The sequence below is a fragment of the Nerophis ophidion genome, linkage group LG29 (assembly GCF_033978795.1).
Source record: "Nerophis ophidion isolate RoL-2023_Sa linkage group LG29, RoL_Noph_v1.0, whole genome shotgun sequence".
NCBI lineage: Eukaryota > Metazoa > Chordata > Actinopteri > Syngnathiformes > Syngnathidae > Nerophis > Nerophis ophidion.
In genome coordinates this window covers 3,137,576-3,155,075 of record NC_084639.1, presented here as the reverse complement: position 1 = coordinate 3,155,075, position 17,500 = coordinate 3,137,576, and the positions used below count along the sequence as shown (strand labels likewise).

General features: G+C 38.7%; 1 protein-coding gene across 1 annotated transcript in view; it reads left to right on the top strand.

Moving 5' to 3' along the window:
• Positions 1–17,500, top strand: part of ppargc1b (peroxisome proliferator-activated receptor gamma, coactivator 1 beta) — a 289,635-nt gene that overhangs the window by 260,252 nt on the left and 11,883 nt on the right. Inside the window, exons 7-8 of the mRNA XM_061892170.1 lie at positions 5,459–5,517; positions 14,091–14,640. Of these exons, the coding sequence (XP_061748154.1) occupies positions 5,459–5,517; positions 14,091–14,640 (609 nt within the window). The remainder of the gene's footprint in view (positions 1–5,458; positions 5,518–14,090; positions 14,641–17,500) is intronic.

The window sequence follows — 17,500 nt, the reverse complement described above, 5'->3', positions numbered from 1 at the left end:
ACTAACATTAGCAGTAAAATAATCAGAATTCCAGATTAGTAGCAATAACATTACCAGTTGACAGTAGTCAATGTCAAACCTCACTAATTCAAAGATAATTAGCTGGCAAGACAACACTAAAACACTTTAAAACAACTGCAATACACACGTTTATATTCATACAAAATTAACATTTCTATATTATTAACATTAGCTAAAATACCTATTCAGGGATCCAGAATGATAGCAACAGCATTAGCGCTATTTGCTTACAGTAATGTAAGTTACAGACATTAATTAGCTGCCAACACAACACTAAAATACTTTAAAAACAACTAAAATACACATGGTTATATTCATACAAAATTAACATGACTATTTTATTAACATTGGTGAAAATACCTTTTCAGGGATCCAGAATGATAGCAACAGCATTAGCCCTATTAGTTTACGGTACTCTTAGTCTCATAATTAGCTGCCACGCAACACTAAAACACTTTAAAAAAAATATATAATAAGCAAATGGTTAAATTATTGCAAACTTAATATAGCTAATTAACTAACATTAGTAGTAAAACAATCAGAATTCCAGATTAGTAGCAATAACATTACCAGTTGACAGTAGTCAATGTCAAATCTCACTAATTCAAAGATAATTAGCTGGCAAGACAACACTAAAACACTTTAAAACAACTGCAATACACACGGTTATATTCATACAAAATTAACATTACTATTTTATTAACATTAGCTAAAATACCTATTCAGGGATCCAGAATGATAGCAAAACATTAGCGCTATTATTTTACAGTAATCTAAATTACAGAGATTATTTAGCTGGCACCACAACACTAAAACACTTTAAAAACAACTAAAATACACATGGATATATTCGTACAAAATTAACATTACTATTTTATTAACATTGGCGAAAATACCTTTTCAGGGATCCAGAATGATAGCAACAGCATTAGCCCTATTAGCTTACGGTACTCTAAGTCTCATAATTAGCTGCCACGCAACACTAAAACACTTTTGAAAAAAAATACAATAAGCATATGGTTAAACTATTGCAAACTTAACATAGCTAATTAACTAACATTAGCAGTAAAATAATCAGAATTCCAGATTAGTAGCAATAACATTACCAGTTGACAGTAGTCAATGTCAAATCTCACTAATTCAAAGATAATTAGCTGGCAAGACAACACTAAAACACTTTAAAACAACTGCAATACACACGGTTATATTCATACAAAATTAACATTACTATTTTATTAACATTAGCTAAAATACCTATTCAGGGATCCAGAATGATAGCAAAACATTAGCGCTATTATTTTACAGTAATCTAAATTACAGAGATTATTTAGCTGCCACCACAACACTAAAACACTTTAAAAACAACTAAAATACACATGGATATATTCATACAAAATTAACATTACTATTTTATTAACATTGGCGAAAATACCTCTTCAGAGATCCAGAATGATAGCAACAGCATTAGCCCTATTAGCTTATGGTACTCTAAATCTCATAATTAGCTGCCACGCAACACTAAAACACTTTTTAAAAAAATATAATAAGCATATGGTTAAATTATTGCAAACTTAACATAGCTAATTTACTAACATTAGCAGTAAAATGATCAGAATTCCAGATTAGTAGCAATAACATTACCAGTTGAAAGTAGTCAATGTCAAATCTCACTAATTCAAAGATAATTAGCTGCCAACGCAACACTAAAACACTTTTAAAACAATTAAAATAAGCATATGGTTAAATTATTGCAAACTTAACTAATTTATTAACATTAGCAGTAAAATAATCAGAACTCCAGATTAGTAGCAATAGCATTACCAGTTGACAGTTGTCAACGTCAAATCTCACTAATTCAAAGATAATTAGCTGCCAACACAACACTAAAACACTCCAAACACAACTAAAATAAGGATTTGGTTAAATGAATGCAAACTTAACATAACTAATTGAATAACATTAGCAGCATTAGCATTACCAATTGACAGTAGTCGATGTCAAATTAGACTAATACAGACATTAATTAGCTGCCAACACAACACTAAAACACTTTAAAAACAACTACAATAAGGATATGGTTAAATTAATGCAAACTTAACATAGATAATTATCATTAGCAGTAAAATAATCAGAACTCCATATTAGTAGCAATAGCATTACCAGTTGACAGTTGTCAATGTCAAATCTCACTAATTCAAAGATAATTAAAGCTACAAACAGCGATGGACGGGACCGCTTTGGCTGTTGCCCCCGCGACCCAAGCCCGGAGAAGCGGTGGAAGATGGATGGATGGATTATTACACCGAGAAAAAGTTGTATATACATGTGTTATACATCAGTCTCATAGTAATAACAGTTGTAAAGTGGCTTGGTGCCGCCATTTTGAGACTCTAATGCATTGTGAATGAAATGCATTTGTTGTATTGAAGTGGGAATAGCAAACTTCTTGTTGATTTTAGTTGGGGGTGGTCAGTGTATGAAATATAGGTCTCAGTGAGACCTATATTGAGGTTTTTATTTCATGTGTGTATGACTGTCCTACAGTGAGTTAGAAGTAGTTTTGTCTGAGCAGGAAGCCGCCATTTTGTGACAGAAGTAGCACAACAGCACCAGCAGGCTCATAAAATCCAAACCGGAGTAGTAATTAAAACTCTTTCTTTAAGTTTTAATCAGAAGGGTTCAATCTCTCTCCTGTGTTTATTTGAAGCCGAAACGACAAACGGCCTCAGAGGACATAATGTTTGGAAAAAAAGCGACATTTTTTAGCCAACTTTTGTATTGAAGTGGGAATTGCAAACTTCCTGTTGATTTTAGCCGGGGGTCTCAGTGGATGAAATATAGGTCTAACTGAGACTTACATAGAGGTTTTTGTTTCCTGTTTCTACGACATTCCTACTGGAAGTTAGAGACAGTTGTGTCTGTGTTTTCTTCCTTGGGGGCGCTAGAGCGTAATTTTGAGTTTTGGGGTTTGTTTTTTTTGTTTTTTTTGGGGGGGCAGTATAGCTCGGTTGGTAGAGTGGCCGTGCCAGCAACTTGAGGGTTGCAGGTTCGATTCCCGCCTCCGACATCCTAGTCACTGCCGTTGTGTCCTTGGGCAAGACACTTTACCCACCTGCTCCCAGTGCCACCCACACTGCTTTAAATGTAACTTAGATATTGGGTTTCACTATGTAAAGCGCTTTGAGTCACTAGAGAAAAGCGCTATATAAATATAATTCACTTCACTTCACATTTTCGCCAGTCCTGATGTGTGTGTGAAATTTGGTGAGTTTTGATGCATGTCAAGGGGGTCAAATTACAGTTCAAAGAGGCGGCGGTATAATAATAAATAATAAAACCTTAGAAATTCAATAGGGTCCTCGGTCCCTAATTAGTTGCCAATACAACACTAAAACACTTTGAAAACAACAGCAATACACACGGTTATATTCATACAAAATTAATGCCCGCAGCTAAAAGCAACTGCGTGAGAACGTATACTCCAATATCACGATATAGTCATTTTCTATATCGCACAGAGACAAACCCGCGATATATCGATTGTATCGATATATCGCCCGGCCCTGATACATATATATGCGGGCAACTTTTCAAATGATGCTACATATTAGCATTAATTCTACTTTTTGGAGCAACGCTTTTGCCCCACACAAATGACGCTTGTCTGTTCGACGTCTTCCTGCTTGAAGCCAAACCACCGCCAGACGATGCACCCCCTGCTGTTTTTCTTGGGAATTAATCCTTTTTTCATTTGTTACTAGATTCACACCTTCAAACCCGCGATATATCAAGTCAATCGATATATCCATCCATCCATCCATCCATCATCTTCCGCTTATCCGAGGTCGGGTCGCGGGGGCAGCAGCCTAAGCAGGGAAGCCCAGACTTCCCTATCTCCAGCCACTTCGTCTAGCTCTTCCCGGGGGATCCCGAGGCGTTCCCAGGCCAGCCGGGAGACATAGTCTTCCCAACGTGTCCTGGGTCTTCCCCGTGGCCTCCTACCGGTTGGACGTGCCCTAAACACCTCCCTAGGGAGGCGTTTGGGTGGCATCCTGACCAGATGCCCGAACCACCTCATCTGGCTCCTCTCCATGTGGAGGAGCAGCGGCTTTACTTTGAGTTCCTCCCGGATGGCAGAGCTTCTCACCCTATCTCTAAGGGAGAGACCCACCACACGGCGGAGGAAACTCATTTCGGCCGCTTGTACCCGTGATCTTATCCTTTCGGTCATGACCCAAAGCTCATGACCATAGGTGAGGATGGGAACGTAGATCGACCGGTAAATTGAGAGCTTTGCCTTCCGGCTCAGCTCCTTCTTCACCACAACGGATCGATACAACGTCCGCATTACTGAAGACGCCGCACCGATCAATCGATATATCGCCCAGCCCTATTTCTAACCCCAATTAGATTCTAAGATGCTTAGTGACTCAAACGCCGGCAGCTTTAACTGCGATTGTAATCAGCGTCAGACGGTCCGTCCTCGCTGGCTTTCCCTCGGCGCTCCTGGAAGGCGTCCAGCTGGGTCCGGGTCACAAAGCTCGACGAGAGGTTTTTCCTCTCCGAGCCGCTGCAAGTCTTTCCCTGTTTATCCCTTTTATTCACTCGCGGGGGAGGCGAAGTAACGTCCCGCCTCACACTCGGCGCGGCAGAAATAGAGCAGGCTGGGGAATGGCGGCGAGGACGGCGCCCACGTGCGGCGGCGGTGATAAGAAGTGAAGCGTGCTAAGAGGAGCCAGCAGCAGTCAGGGGGACAAACACATCATCCAAAAGTCTTTTTGTGTGTGTGTGTGTGTGTGTGTTTGTGTGTGTGTGTGTGTGTGTGTGTGTGTGCGTGTGTGTGTGTGTGTGTGTGTGTGTGTGTGTGTGTGTGTGTGCGTGTGTGTGTGTGTGTGTGTGTGTTACATAAAAAACCCCAGCAGAAGAAAAAACTGGGACAATTCCAAAAATAATAATCTTGACAACAATTATTAATATTTTATAAGAGTTGTATAATGACAATAAAAAAGTTGGATTTTTGAATCATTTTTTGGTGAAAAAATATTTTCACTAAGAAAAAAAAACACAATAAAATGTTTCAATTTAACAAGAGAAAATTGATAAGGGAAAAAACACTGGAATATTCTAAAAAAAATAAAAATAAAACCAGAATTTTACCATTAAAAAAAAAATGATGCAAAAAAAAATTGTTTTATTGCAGAATTTGTAAAATTTTTACATGATATTTCTCAATTTTACAAGATGAAAGTCGTATTACGAGAAAAACGTGTCATTTTCACAAGACGTGTGTGTGTGTGTGTGTGCGTGTGTGTGTGTGTGTGTGTGTGTGTGTGTGTGTGTGTGTGTGTGTGTGTGTGTGCGTGTGTGTGTGTGTGTGTGTGCGTGTGTGCGTGTGCGCCGTCTGACATGTCCGCTTTTGTCTTTTTCACGACTGAAGAGAGTTCAGCACTAAGAGCTTCGAGCAGACGCTCAGCATGGACCTGTGCGGAACTGCAGGTAATTTACCGCCTCACCACTTTCCAGACTTAGTGATTTTATTATATGATGTACGGATGCGTCACGATGCTCGTATTCCTAACCACAGTTCCCAAGTCCGGCAGAATTTGCGTCAAGTATCACAAACCTTGGATTTCAGGTTTAAACGTACCAAATTAGCACAAAACAAAAGCTACTATAAAAGGTTAGCATGCTAATGTTTTCACAAGTATGCTAACGCATGTTAACTATTATCAAACTTGGTCGGCAGCGGCAAGTATTACAAACCATGGTTTTCAGGTTTAAACGTACAAAATGAGCATAAGAAAAGCTAGCATAAAATGTTAGCATGCTAACGGTCTCACAAGTATGCTAACGCATGGTAACTATTGTCAAACTTGGCGCCGAGTATCACAAACCATGATTTTCAGGTTCAAACGTACAAAATTAGCAAAAAAAAAAGAGCTAGCATAAAATGTTAACATGCTAAAGTTTTCACAAGTATGGTAGTAGTTAACGTGCTAACGCATGTTAACTATTATCAAAGTTGGTCAGCAGCGGCAAGTAACACAAACCTTGGATTTCAGGTTTAAACGTACAAAATTAGCACAAAACAAAAGCTACTATAAAAAGTTAGCATGCTAATGTTCTCGCAAGTATGCTAACGCATGTTAACTATTATCAAACTTGGTCAGCAGCGGCAAGTATCACAAACCATGGTTTACAGGTTCAAACGTACAAAATTAGCAAAAAAAAAAGAGCTAGCATAAAATGTTAACATGCTAAAGTTTTCACAAGTATGGTAGTAGTTAACGTGCTAACGCATGTTAACTATTATCAAAGTTGGTCAGCAGCGGCAAGTAACACAAACCTTGGATTTCAGGTTTAAACGTACAAAATTAGCACAAAACAAAAGCTACTATAAAAAGTTAGCATGCTAATGTTCTCGCAAGTATGCTAAGGCATGTTAACTATTATCAAACTTGGTCGGCAGCGGCAAGTATCACAAACCATGGTTTTCAGGTTCAAACGTACAAAATTAGCAAAAAAAAAAGAGCTAGCATAAAATGTTAGCATGCTAAAGTTTTCACAAGTATGGTAGTAGTTAACGTGCTAACGCATGTTAACTATTATCAAAGTTGGTCAGCAGCGGCAAGTAACACAAACCTTGGATTTCAGGTTTAAACGTACAAAATTAGCACAAAACAAAAGCTACTATAAAAAGTTAGCATGCTAATGTTCTCACAAGTATGCTAACGCATGTTAACTATTATCAAACTTGGTCAGCAGCGGCAAGTATCACAAACCTTGGGTTTCAGGTTCAAACGTACAAAATTAGCACAAAACAAAAGCTACTATAAAAGGTTAGCATGCTAATGTTCTTACAAGTATGCTAACGCATGTTAACTATTATCAAACTTGGTCGCCAGCGGGAAGTATCACAAACCATGGTTTTCAGGTTTAAACGTACAAAATGAGCAAAAGAAAAGCTAGCATAAAATGTTAGCATGCTAACGGTCTCACAAGTATGCTAACGCATGTTAACTATTGTCAAACTTGGCGCCGAGTATCACAAACCATGATTTTCAGGTTCAAACGTACAAAATTAGCAAAAAAGAAAGAGCTAGCATAAAATGTTAGCATGCTAAAGTTTTCACAAGTATGGTAGTAGTTAACGTGCTAACGCATGTTAACTATTATCAAAGTTGGTCAGCAGCGGCAAGTAACACAAACCTTGGATTTCAGGTTTAAACGTACAAAATTAGCACAAAACAAAAGCTACTATAAAAAGTTAGCATGCTAATGTTCTCACAAGTATGCTAACGCATGTTAACTATTATCAAACTTGGTCAGCAGCGGCAAGTATCACAAACCTTGGGTTTCAGGTTTAAACGTACAAAATTAGCACAAAACAAAAGCTACTATAAAAGGTTAGCATGCTAATGTTTTCACAAGTATGCTAACGCATGTTAACTATTATCAAACTTGGTCGCCAGCGGGAAGTATCACAAACCATGGTTTTCAGGTTTAAACGTACAAAATGAGCAAAAGAAAAGCTAGCATAAAATGTTAGCATGCTAACGGTCTCACAAGTATGCTAACGCATGTTAACTATTGTCAAACTTGGCGCCGAGTATCACAAACCATGATTTTCAGGTTCAAACGTACAAAATTAGCAAAAAAGAAAGAGCTAGCATAAAATGTTAGCATGCTAAAGTTTTCACAAGTATGGTAGTAGTTAACGTGCTAACGCATGTTAACTATTATCAAACTTGGTCGGCAGCGGCAAGTATCACAAACCATAGTTTTCGGGTTCAAACGTACTAAAAGAGCAAAAGAAAAGCTAGCATAAAATGTTAGCATGCTAATGTTCTCACAGGTATGGTAGTAGTTAATGTGCGAACGCATGTTAACTATTATCTAACTTGGTCGACAGCGGCAAGTATCACAAACCATGGTTTTCAAGTTTAAACATACAAAATTAGCACACACAAAAATCTACCATAAAAAGTTAGCCTGCTAACGTTCTCACAAGTATGATAACGCATGTTAACTATTATCTAACTTGGTCGACAGCGGCAAGTATCACAAATCCTGGTTTTCAGGTTTAAACATACAAAATTAGCACACAAAAAAATCTACCATAAAAAGTTAGCATGCTAACGTTCTCACAAGTATGCTAACGCTTGTTAACTGTTATCTAACTTGGTCGACAGTGGCAAGTATCACAAATCATGGTTTTCAGGTTTAAACATACAAAACTAGCACACAAAAAAAATCTACCATAAAAAGTTAGCATGCTAACATGCTCACAAGTATGCTAACGCATGTTAACTATTATCTAACTTGGTCGACAGCGGCAAGTATCACAAACCATGGTTTTCAGGTTTAAACATACAAAACTAGCACACAAAAAAAATCTACCATAAAAAGTTAGCATGCTAACATGCTCACAAGTATGCTAACGCATGTTAACTATTATCTAACTTGGTCGACAGCGGCAAGTATCACAAATCATGGTTTTCAGGTTTAAACATACAAAACTAGCACACAAAAAAAATCTACCATAAAAAGTTAGCATGCTAACATTCTCACAAGTATGCTAACGCATGTTAACTATTATCTAACTTGGTCGACAGCGGCAAGTATCACAAATCATGGTTTTCAGGTTTAAACATACAAAACTAGCACACAAAAAAAATCTACCATAAAAAGTTAGCATGCTAGCATGCTCACAAGTATGCTAACGCATGTTAACTATTATCTAACTTGGTCGACAGCGGCAAGTATCACAAACCATGGTTTTCAGGTTTAAACATACAAAATTAGCACACACAAAAATCTACCATAAAAAGTTAGCATGCTAACGTTCTCACAAGTGTGCAAATGCATGTTAACTATTATCTAACTTGGTCGACAGCGGCAAGTATCACAAATCATGGTTTTCAGGTTTAAACATACAAAACTAGCACACAAAAAAAATCTACCATAAAAAGTTAGCATGCTAACATTCTCACAAGTATGCTAACGCATGTTAACTATTATCAAACTTGGTCGACAGCGGCAAGTATCAGAAACCATGGTTTTCAGGTTTAAACATACAAAACTAGCACACAAAAAAAATCTACCATAAAAAGTTAGCATGCTAACGTTCTCACAAGTATGTTAACGCATGTTAACTATTATCTAACTTGGTCGACAGCGGCAAGTATCACAAATCATGGTTTTCAGGTTTAAACATACAAAATTAGCACACATAAAAATCTACCATAAAAATTTACCATGCTAACGTTCTCACAAGTATGCTGACGCATGTTAGCTATTATCAAACTTGGTCGACAGCGGCAAGTATCAGAAACCATGGTTTTCAGGTTTAAACATATAAAATTAGCACACAAAAAAATCTACCATAAAAAGTTAGCATGCTAACGTTCTCACAAGTATGCTAACGCATGTTAACTATTATCTAACTTGGTCGACAGCGGCAAGTATCACAAACCATGGTTTTCAGGTTTAAACATACAAAACTAGCACACAAAAAAATCTACCATAAAAAGTTAGCATGCTAACATTCTCACAAGTATGCTAACGCATGTTAACTATTATCTAACTTGGTCGACAGCGGCAAGTATCACAAATCATGGTTTTCAGGTTTAAACATACAAAACTAGCACACAAAAAAAATCTACCATAAAAAGTTAGCATGCTAGCATGCTCACAAGTATGCTAACGCATGTTAACTATTATCTAACTTGGTCGACAGCGGCAAGTATCACAAATCATGGTTTTCAGGTTTAAACATACAAAACTAGCACACAAAAAAAATCTACCATAAAAAGTTAGCATGCTAACATGCTCACAAGTATGCTAACGCATGTTAACTATTATCTAACTTGGTCGACAGCGGCAAGTATCACAAATCATGGTTTTCAGGTTTAAACATACAAAACTAGCACACAAAAAAAATCTACCATAAAAAGTTAGCATGCTAATATGCTCACAAGTATGCTAACGCATGTTAACTATTATCTAACTTGGTCGACAGCGGCAAGTATCAGAAACCATGGTTTTCAGGTTTAAACATACAAAACTAGCACACAAAAAAAATCTACCATAAAAAGTTAGCATGCTAACGTTCTCACAAGTATGTTAACGCATGTTAACTATTATCTAACTTGGTCGACAGCGGCAAGTATCACAAATCATGGTTTTCAGGTTTAAACATACAAAATTAGCACACATAAAAATCTACCATAAAAATTTACCATGCTAACGTTCTCACAAGTATGCTGACGCATGTTAGCTATTATCAAACTTGGTCGACAGCGGCAAGTATCAGAAACCATGGTTTTCAGGTTTAAACATATAAAATTAGCACACAAAAAAATCTACCATAAAAAGTTAGCATGCTAACGTTCTCACAAGTATGCTAACGCATGTTAACTATTATCTAACTTGGTCGACAGCGGCAAGTATCACAAACCATGGTTTTCAGGTTTAAACATACAAAACTAGCACACAAAAAAATCTACCATAAAAAGTTAGCATGCTAACATTCTCACAAGTATGCTAACGCATGTTAACTATTATCTAACTTGGTCGACAGCGGCAAGTATCACAAATCATGGTTTTCAGGTTTAAACATACAAAACTAGCACACAAAAAAAATCTACCATCAAAAGTTAGCATGCTAACATGCTCACAAGTATGCTAACGCATGTTAACTATTATCTAACTTGGTCGACAGCGGCAAGTATCACAAATCATGGTTTACAGGTTTAAACATACAAAACTGGCACACAAAAAAAATCTACCATAAAAAGTTAGCATGCTTACGTTCTCACAAGTATGCTAACGCATGTTAACTATTATCTAACTTGGTCGACAGCGGCAAGTATCACAAATCATGGTTTACAGGTTTAAACATACAAAACTGGCACACAAAAAAAATCTACCATAAAAAGTTAGCATGCTTACGTTCTCACAAGTATGCTAACGCATGTTAACTATTATCTAACTTGGTCGACAGCGGCAAGTATCACAAACCATGGTTTTCAGGTTTAAACATATAAAATTAGCACACACAAAAATCTACCATAAAAAGTTAGCATGCTAATGTTCTCACAAGTATGCTAACGCATGTTAACTATTATCTAACTTGGTCGACAGCGGCAAGTATCACAAACCATGGTTTTCAGGTTTAAACATATAAAATTAGCACACAAAAAAATCTACCATAAAAATTTACCATGCTAACGTTCTCACAAGTATGCTAACGCATGTTAACTATTATCTAACTTGGTCGACAGCGGCAAGTATCAGAAACCATGGTTTTCAGGTTTAAACATACAAAACTAGCACACAAAAAAAATCTACCATAAAAAGTTAGCATGCTAACATGCTCACAAGTATGCTAACGCATGTTAACTATTATCTAACTTGGTCGACAGCGGCAAGTATCAGAAACCATGGTTTTCAGGTTTAAACATACAAAACTAGCACACAAAAAAAATCTACCATAAAAAGTTAGCATGCTAACATTCTCACAAGTATGCTAACGCATGTTAACTATTATCAAACTTGGTCGACAGCGGCAAGTATCAGAAACCATGGTTTTCAGGTTTAAACATACAAAACTAGCACACAATAAAAATCTACCATAAAAAGTTAGCATGCTAACGTTCTCACAAGTATGCTAACGCATGTTAACTATTATCTAACTTGGTCGACAGCGGCAAGTATCACAAACCATGGTTTTCAGGTTTAAACATACAATATTAGCACACAAAAAAATCTACCATAAAAAGTTAGCATGCTAATATTCTCACAAGTATGCTAACGCATGTTAACTATTATCTAACTTGGTCGACAGCGGCAAGTATCACAAACCATGGTTTTCAGGTTTAAACATACAATATTAGCACACAAAAAAATCTACCATAAAAAGTTAGCATGCTAACGTTCTCACAAGTATGCTAACGCATGTTAACTATTATCTAACTTGGTCGACAGCGGCAAGTATCACAAATCATGGTTTTCAGGTTTAAACATACAATATTAGCACACAAAAAAATCTACCATAAAAAGTTAGCATTCTAACATTCTCACAAGTATGCTAACGCATGTTAACTAATATCAAACTTGGTCGACAGCAGCAAGTATCACAAACCATGGTTTTCAGGTTTAAACATACAATATTAGCACACAAAAAAATCTACCATAAAAAGTTAGCATTCTAACATTCTCATAAGTATGCTAACGCATGTTAACTAATATCAAACTTGGTCGACAGCGGCAAGTATCACAAACCATGGTTTTCAGGTTTAAACATACAATATTAGCACACAAAAAAATCTACCATAAAAAGTTAGCATTCTAACATTCTCACAAGTATGCTAACGCATGTTAACTATTATCCAACTTGGTCGACAGCGGCAAGTATCACAAATCATGGTTTTCAGGTTTAAACATATAAAATTAGCACACAAAAAAATCTACCATAAAAAGTTAGCATGCTAACGTTCTCACAAGTATGCTAACGCTTGTTAACTGTTATCTAACTTGGTCGACAGTGGCAAGTATCACAAATCATGGTTTTCAGGTTTAAACATACAAAACTAGCACACAAAAAAAATCTACCATAAAAAGTTAGCATGCTAACATGCTCACAAGTATGCTAACGCATGTTAACTATTATCTAACTTGGTCGACAGCGGCAAGTATCACAAACCATGGTTTTCAGGTTTAAACATACAAAACTAGCACACAAAAAAAATCTACCATAAAAAGTTAGCATGCTAACATGCTCACAAGTATGCTAACGCATGTTAACTATTATCTAACTTGGTCGACAGCGGCAAGTATCACAAATCATGGTTTTCAGGTTTAAACATACAAAACTAGCACACAAAAAAAAATCTACCATAAAAAGTTAGCATGCTAACATGCTCACAAGTATGCTAACGCATGTTAACTATTATCTAACTTGGTCGACAGCGGCAAGTATCACAAACCATGGTTTTCAGGTTTAAACATACAAAACTAGCACACAAAAAAAATCTACCATAAAAAGTTAGCATGCTAACATGCTCACAAGTATGCTAACGCATGTTAACTATTATCTAACTTGGTCGACAGCGGCAAGTATCACAAATCATGGTTTTCAGGTTTAAACATACAAAATTAGCACACATAAAAATCTACCATAAAAATGTACCATGCTAACGTTCTCACAAGTATGCTAATGCATGTTAACTATTATCTAACTTGGTCGACAGCGGCAAGTATCACAAACCATGGTTTTCAGGTTTAAACATACAATATTAGCACACAAAAAAATCTACCATAAAAAGTTAGCATTCTAACATTCTCACAAGTATGCTAACGCATGTTAACTATTATCAAACTTGGTCGACAGCGGCAAGTATCACAAATCATGGTTTACAGGTTTAAACATACAAAACTGGCACACAAAAAAAATCTACCATAAAAAGTTAGCATGCTAACATGCTCACAAGTATGCTAACGCATGTTAACTATTATCAAACTTGGTCGACAGCGGCAAGTATCAGAAACCATGGTTTTCAGGTTTAAACATACAAAACTAGCACACAAAAAAAATCTACCATAAAAAGTTAGCATGCTAACATGCTCACAAGTATGCTAACGCATGTTAACTATTATCTAACTTGGTCGACAGCGGCAAGTATCAGAAATCATGGTTTTCAAGTTTAAACACACAAAATTAGCACACATAAAAATCTACCATAAAAATTTACCATGCTAACGTTCTCACAAGTGTGCAAACGCATGTTAGCTATTATCAAACTTGGCGCCAAGTATTATCTGATTGGTTACACGCAGAGCGGTAACAGCCAATCAGCAGTCAGTATTCAGAGTGAATGGAGTCAGTGCTCAGGCAGGCAGAAAGGAGAGATATTTGGGGTTAGCAGAAAGGTGTTTAGCAGGTGAGCAAATCATAATGAACACCTCCCAGTCAACTACTAGTAGCATTACTATGAGCCCGTTGACGTCTTAGAAACATGAGTCCGGAACGTTCTCTCCTCGTAAATGTCCTCCCGTGTCACCCCTAGGTCTGACCCCGCCCACCACGCCGCCCCACAAACCCGTGGAGGACGAACTCTTCAAGCCGGCAGAGGCCGCAAAGGGCGGCGGCGGCGGCGGCGAGGGCGGCACCAAAGGCTCCTGGCTGAGCCGCGCTCACCAGCGGAAGCTTCCGGAGCAGACGGAGCTCTACGCCCAGCTGCGCCGGATGGGCCAAGCCGGCGACGGCGACGCCTGCCACGGCTTCGGCGACCACGACTACTGCGCCCTGAGCCTCGGGGAAAGCCGCAAGCGAAGCATCGCCATGCTCGGCGCCATGCTGCAGGCGCCAGGGGAAGCCAAAGCGGGCACTGAGGCAACCAGAGAGGACGACGGCGAGAGTCCGGAGGTCACGGAGCCTCAGGAGCGGCAGGAGAAAGTGCAGACGTCACCGCCGCCGCCGCCGCCGCCTGGCTGCCAGTTGCCGGACGCCACGCCGCCGTCATCCGAGGAGGAGGCGGAGCGCTCGTCTGGATCCCGCTCGCCCTCCCCGACTCTCCATCTGTGTCCCGACTCTCCCGCCAGCAAGACGGACTCCAGGTACGTCCTGTCATGACCTCTTGTCCGTCGCCATGGTTACGCCGTTTGGAAACCATGAGCGTAGAAATGATACCTGGGATCTTTCCGCACATTCTTACTCGAACACATAGCTTGTAAAGTCAGGCCTTCAAAATAAAAGTGCGTGTGTTCTTGGGATGCAACTCGGTATTCTTCTTCCTCCAAACACGACGAGTTGAGTTGATACCAAAATGGATACATGGATGATACAGCAAGTGAATTGTGAATTATATTTATATAGCGCTTTTTCTCTAGTGACTCAAAGCGCTTTACATAGTGAAACCCAATATCTAAGTTACATTTAAACCAGTGTGGGTGGCACTGGGAGCATGTGAGTAAAGTGTCTTGCTCAAGGACACAACGGCAGTGACTAGGATGGCGGAAGCGGGAATCGAACCTGCAACCCTCAAGTTGCTGGCACAGCCACTCTACCAACCGAGCTATACCGCCGAGCAGAGGATTGGGTGAATGTCATGTGGTCAGATGAAACCAAAATAGAACTTTTTGGTATAAACTCAACTCGTCGTGTTTGGAGGAAGAAGAATACTGAGTTGTATCCCAAGAACACCACACCTACTGTGAAGCATGGGGGTGGAAACATCATGCTTTGGGGCTGTTTTTCTGCTAAGGGGACAGGACCATTGATCCGTGTTAAAGGGCAACTTTATCAGGAGACCTATGTAAGCGTCAATATATACCTTGATGGTGCAGAAAAAAAGACATCTATTTTTTTAACCAATTTCCGAACTCTAAATGGGTGAATTTTGGCGAATTAAACGCCTTTCTGTTTATCGCGCTGGAGGCGATAACGTCAGAATGTGACGTCGCCGAGGTAATACACCCACCATTTTCATTTTCAACACATGACAAACACCGGGTCTCAGCTCTGTTATTTTCCGTTTTTTCGACTATTTTTTGGAACCTTGGAGACATCATGCCTCGACTTTGTGTTGTCGGAGGGTGTAACAACACTAACAGGGAGGGATTCAAGTTGCACCACTGGCCCCAAGATGCCAAAGTGTCTGCCGCCAGACCCCCATTGAATGTACCAAAGTGTCTCCACATTTTACATGGCACAGAGATGTATAGATAACCTGCAGATGTAATTGCAACAATAAAGTCAACGAAATCACAAAGGTGAGTTTTTTTGATGTTGACTTATGTGCTAATCAGACATATTTGGTTGCGGCGTGACTGCCAGCTAATCGATGCTAACATGCTACGCTAATCGATGCTAACATGCTATTTACCGGCGGTGCTAAAGCAGACATGGCACAGAGATGTATGGATAACCTGCAGATGCATTTGCAACGATAGTCAACGAAATCACAAAGGTGAGTTTTGTTGATGTTGACTGCCAGCTAATCGATGCTAACATGCTATTTACCGGCGGTGCTAAAGCAGACATGGCACAGAGATGTATGGATAACCTGCAGATGCATTTGTAACGATAGTCAACGAAATCACAAAGGTGAGTTTTGTTGATGTTGACTGCCAGCTAATCGATGCTAACATGCTATTTACCGGCGGTGCTAAAGCAGACATGGCACAGAGATGTATGGATAACCTGCAGATGCATTTGCAACGATAGTCAACGAAATCACAAAGGTGAGTTTTGTTGATGTTGACTGCCAGCTAATCGATGCTAACATGCTACGCTAATCGATGCTAACATGCTATTTACCGGCGGTGCTAAAGCAGACATGGCACAGAGATGTATGGATAACCTGTAGATGCATTTGAAACTATATTACATTTCCTTCCACCCACATTTAATGCGAAACAAACACTTACCAATCGACGGATTTAAGTTGCTTCAGTGTCAAAAGATGCGAAAGTCCTGATCGTTTGGTCCACACATTTTACCGGCGATGCTAACGCAGCTATTCGGCCATGCTATGACTATGAATAGCGTCAGCTTCAGTTTCTTCTTCAATACTTTCATACTCCAACCGTCTGTTTCAATACATGCGTAATCTGTTGAATCGCTTAAACTGCTGAAATCCGAGTTTGAATCCGAGCTAATGTCGCTATATCTTGCTGTGGTATTCCCATTGTTTGTTTACATTGGCAGCACTGTGTGACGTCACAGGGAAATGGCCAGTGTCTTCGCAGAGAGACAAAATAAGGCACTTTTAAGCTTTATTTAGGGATATTCCGAGACCGGTAAAATTTTGAAAAAAACTTCAAAAAATACAACAAGCCACTGGGAACTGATTTTTATTGTTTTTAACCCTTTTGAAATCGTGATAATGTTCCCCTTTAAGGAAAGAATGAATGGGGCCATGTATCGTGAGATTTTGAGCCAAAACCTCCTTCCATCAGTGAGAGTTTTGAATGGTTGACCAAATACTTATTTTCCACCATAATTTACAAATAAATTCTTTAAAATTCCTACAATGTGAATTCCTGGATTTTTTTTTCACATTCTGTCTCTCACAGTTGAAGTGTACCTATGATGAAAATTACAGACTTCTGTCATCATTTTAAGTGGGAGAACTTGCACAATCGCTGGCTGACTAAATACTTTTTGGCCCCACTGTATGTATGTATGTATATATGTATATATGTATATATATATATATATATATGTGTGTCTTGATTGGGTTATCCAGAGAATAGTGCTCGATACCGTGGTAGAGCGCAATATGTATGTGTGGGAAAAATAGTAGTAAATTAGTAAGTACATTATATTTATATAGCGCTTTTTTCTCTAGTGACTCAAAGCGCTTTTACATAGTGAAACCCAATATCTAAGTTACATTTTAACCAGTGTGGGTGGCACTGGGAGCAGGTGGGTAAAGTGTCTTGCCCAAGGACACAACGGCAGTCACTAGGATGG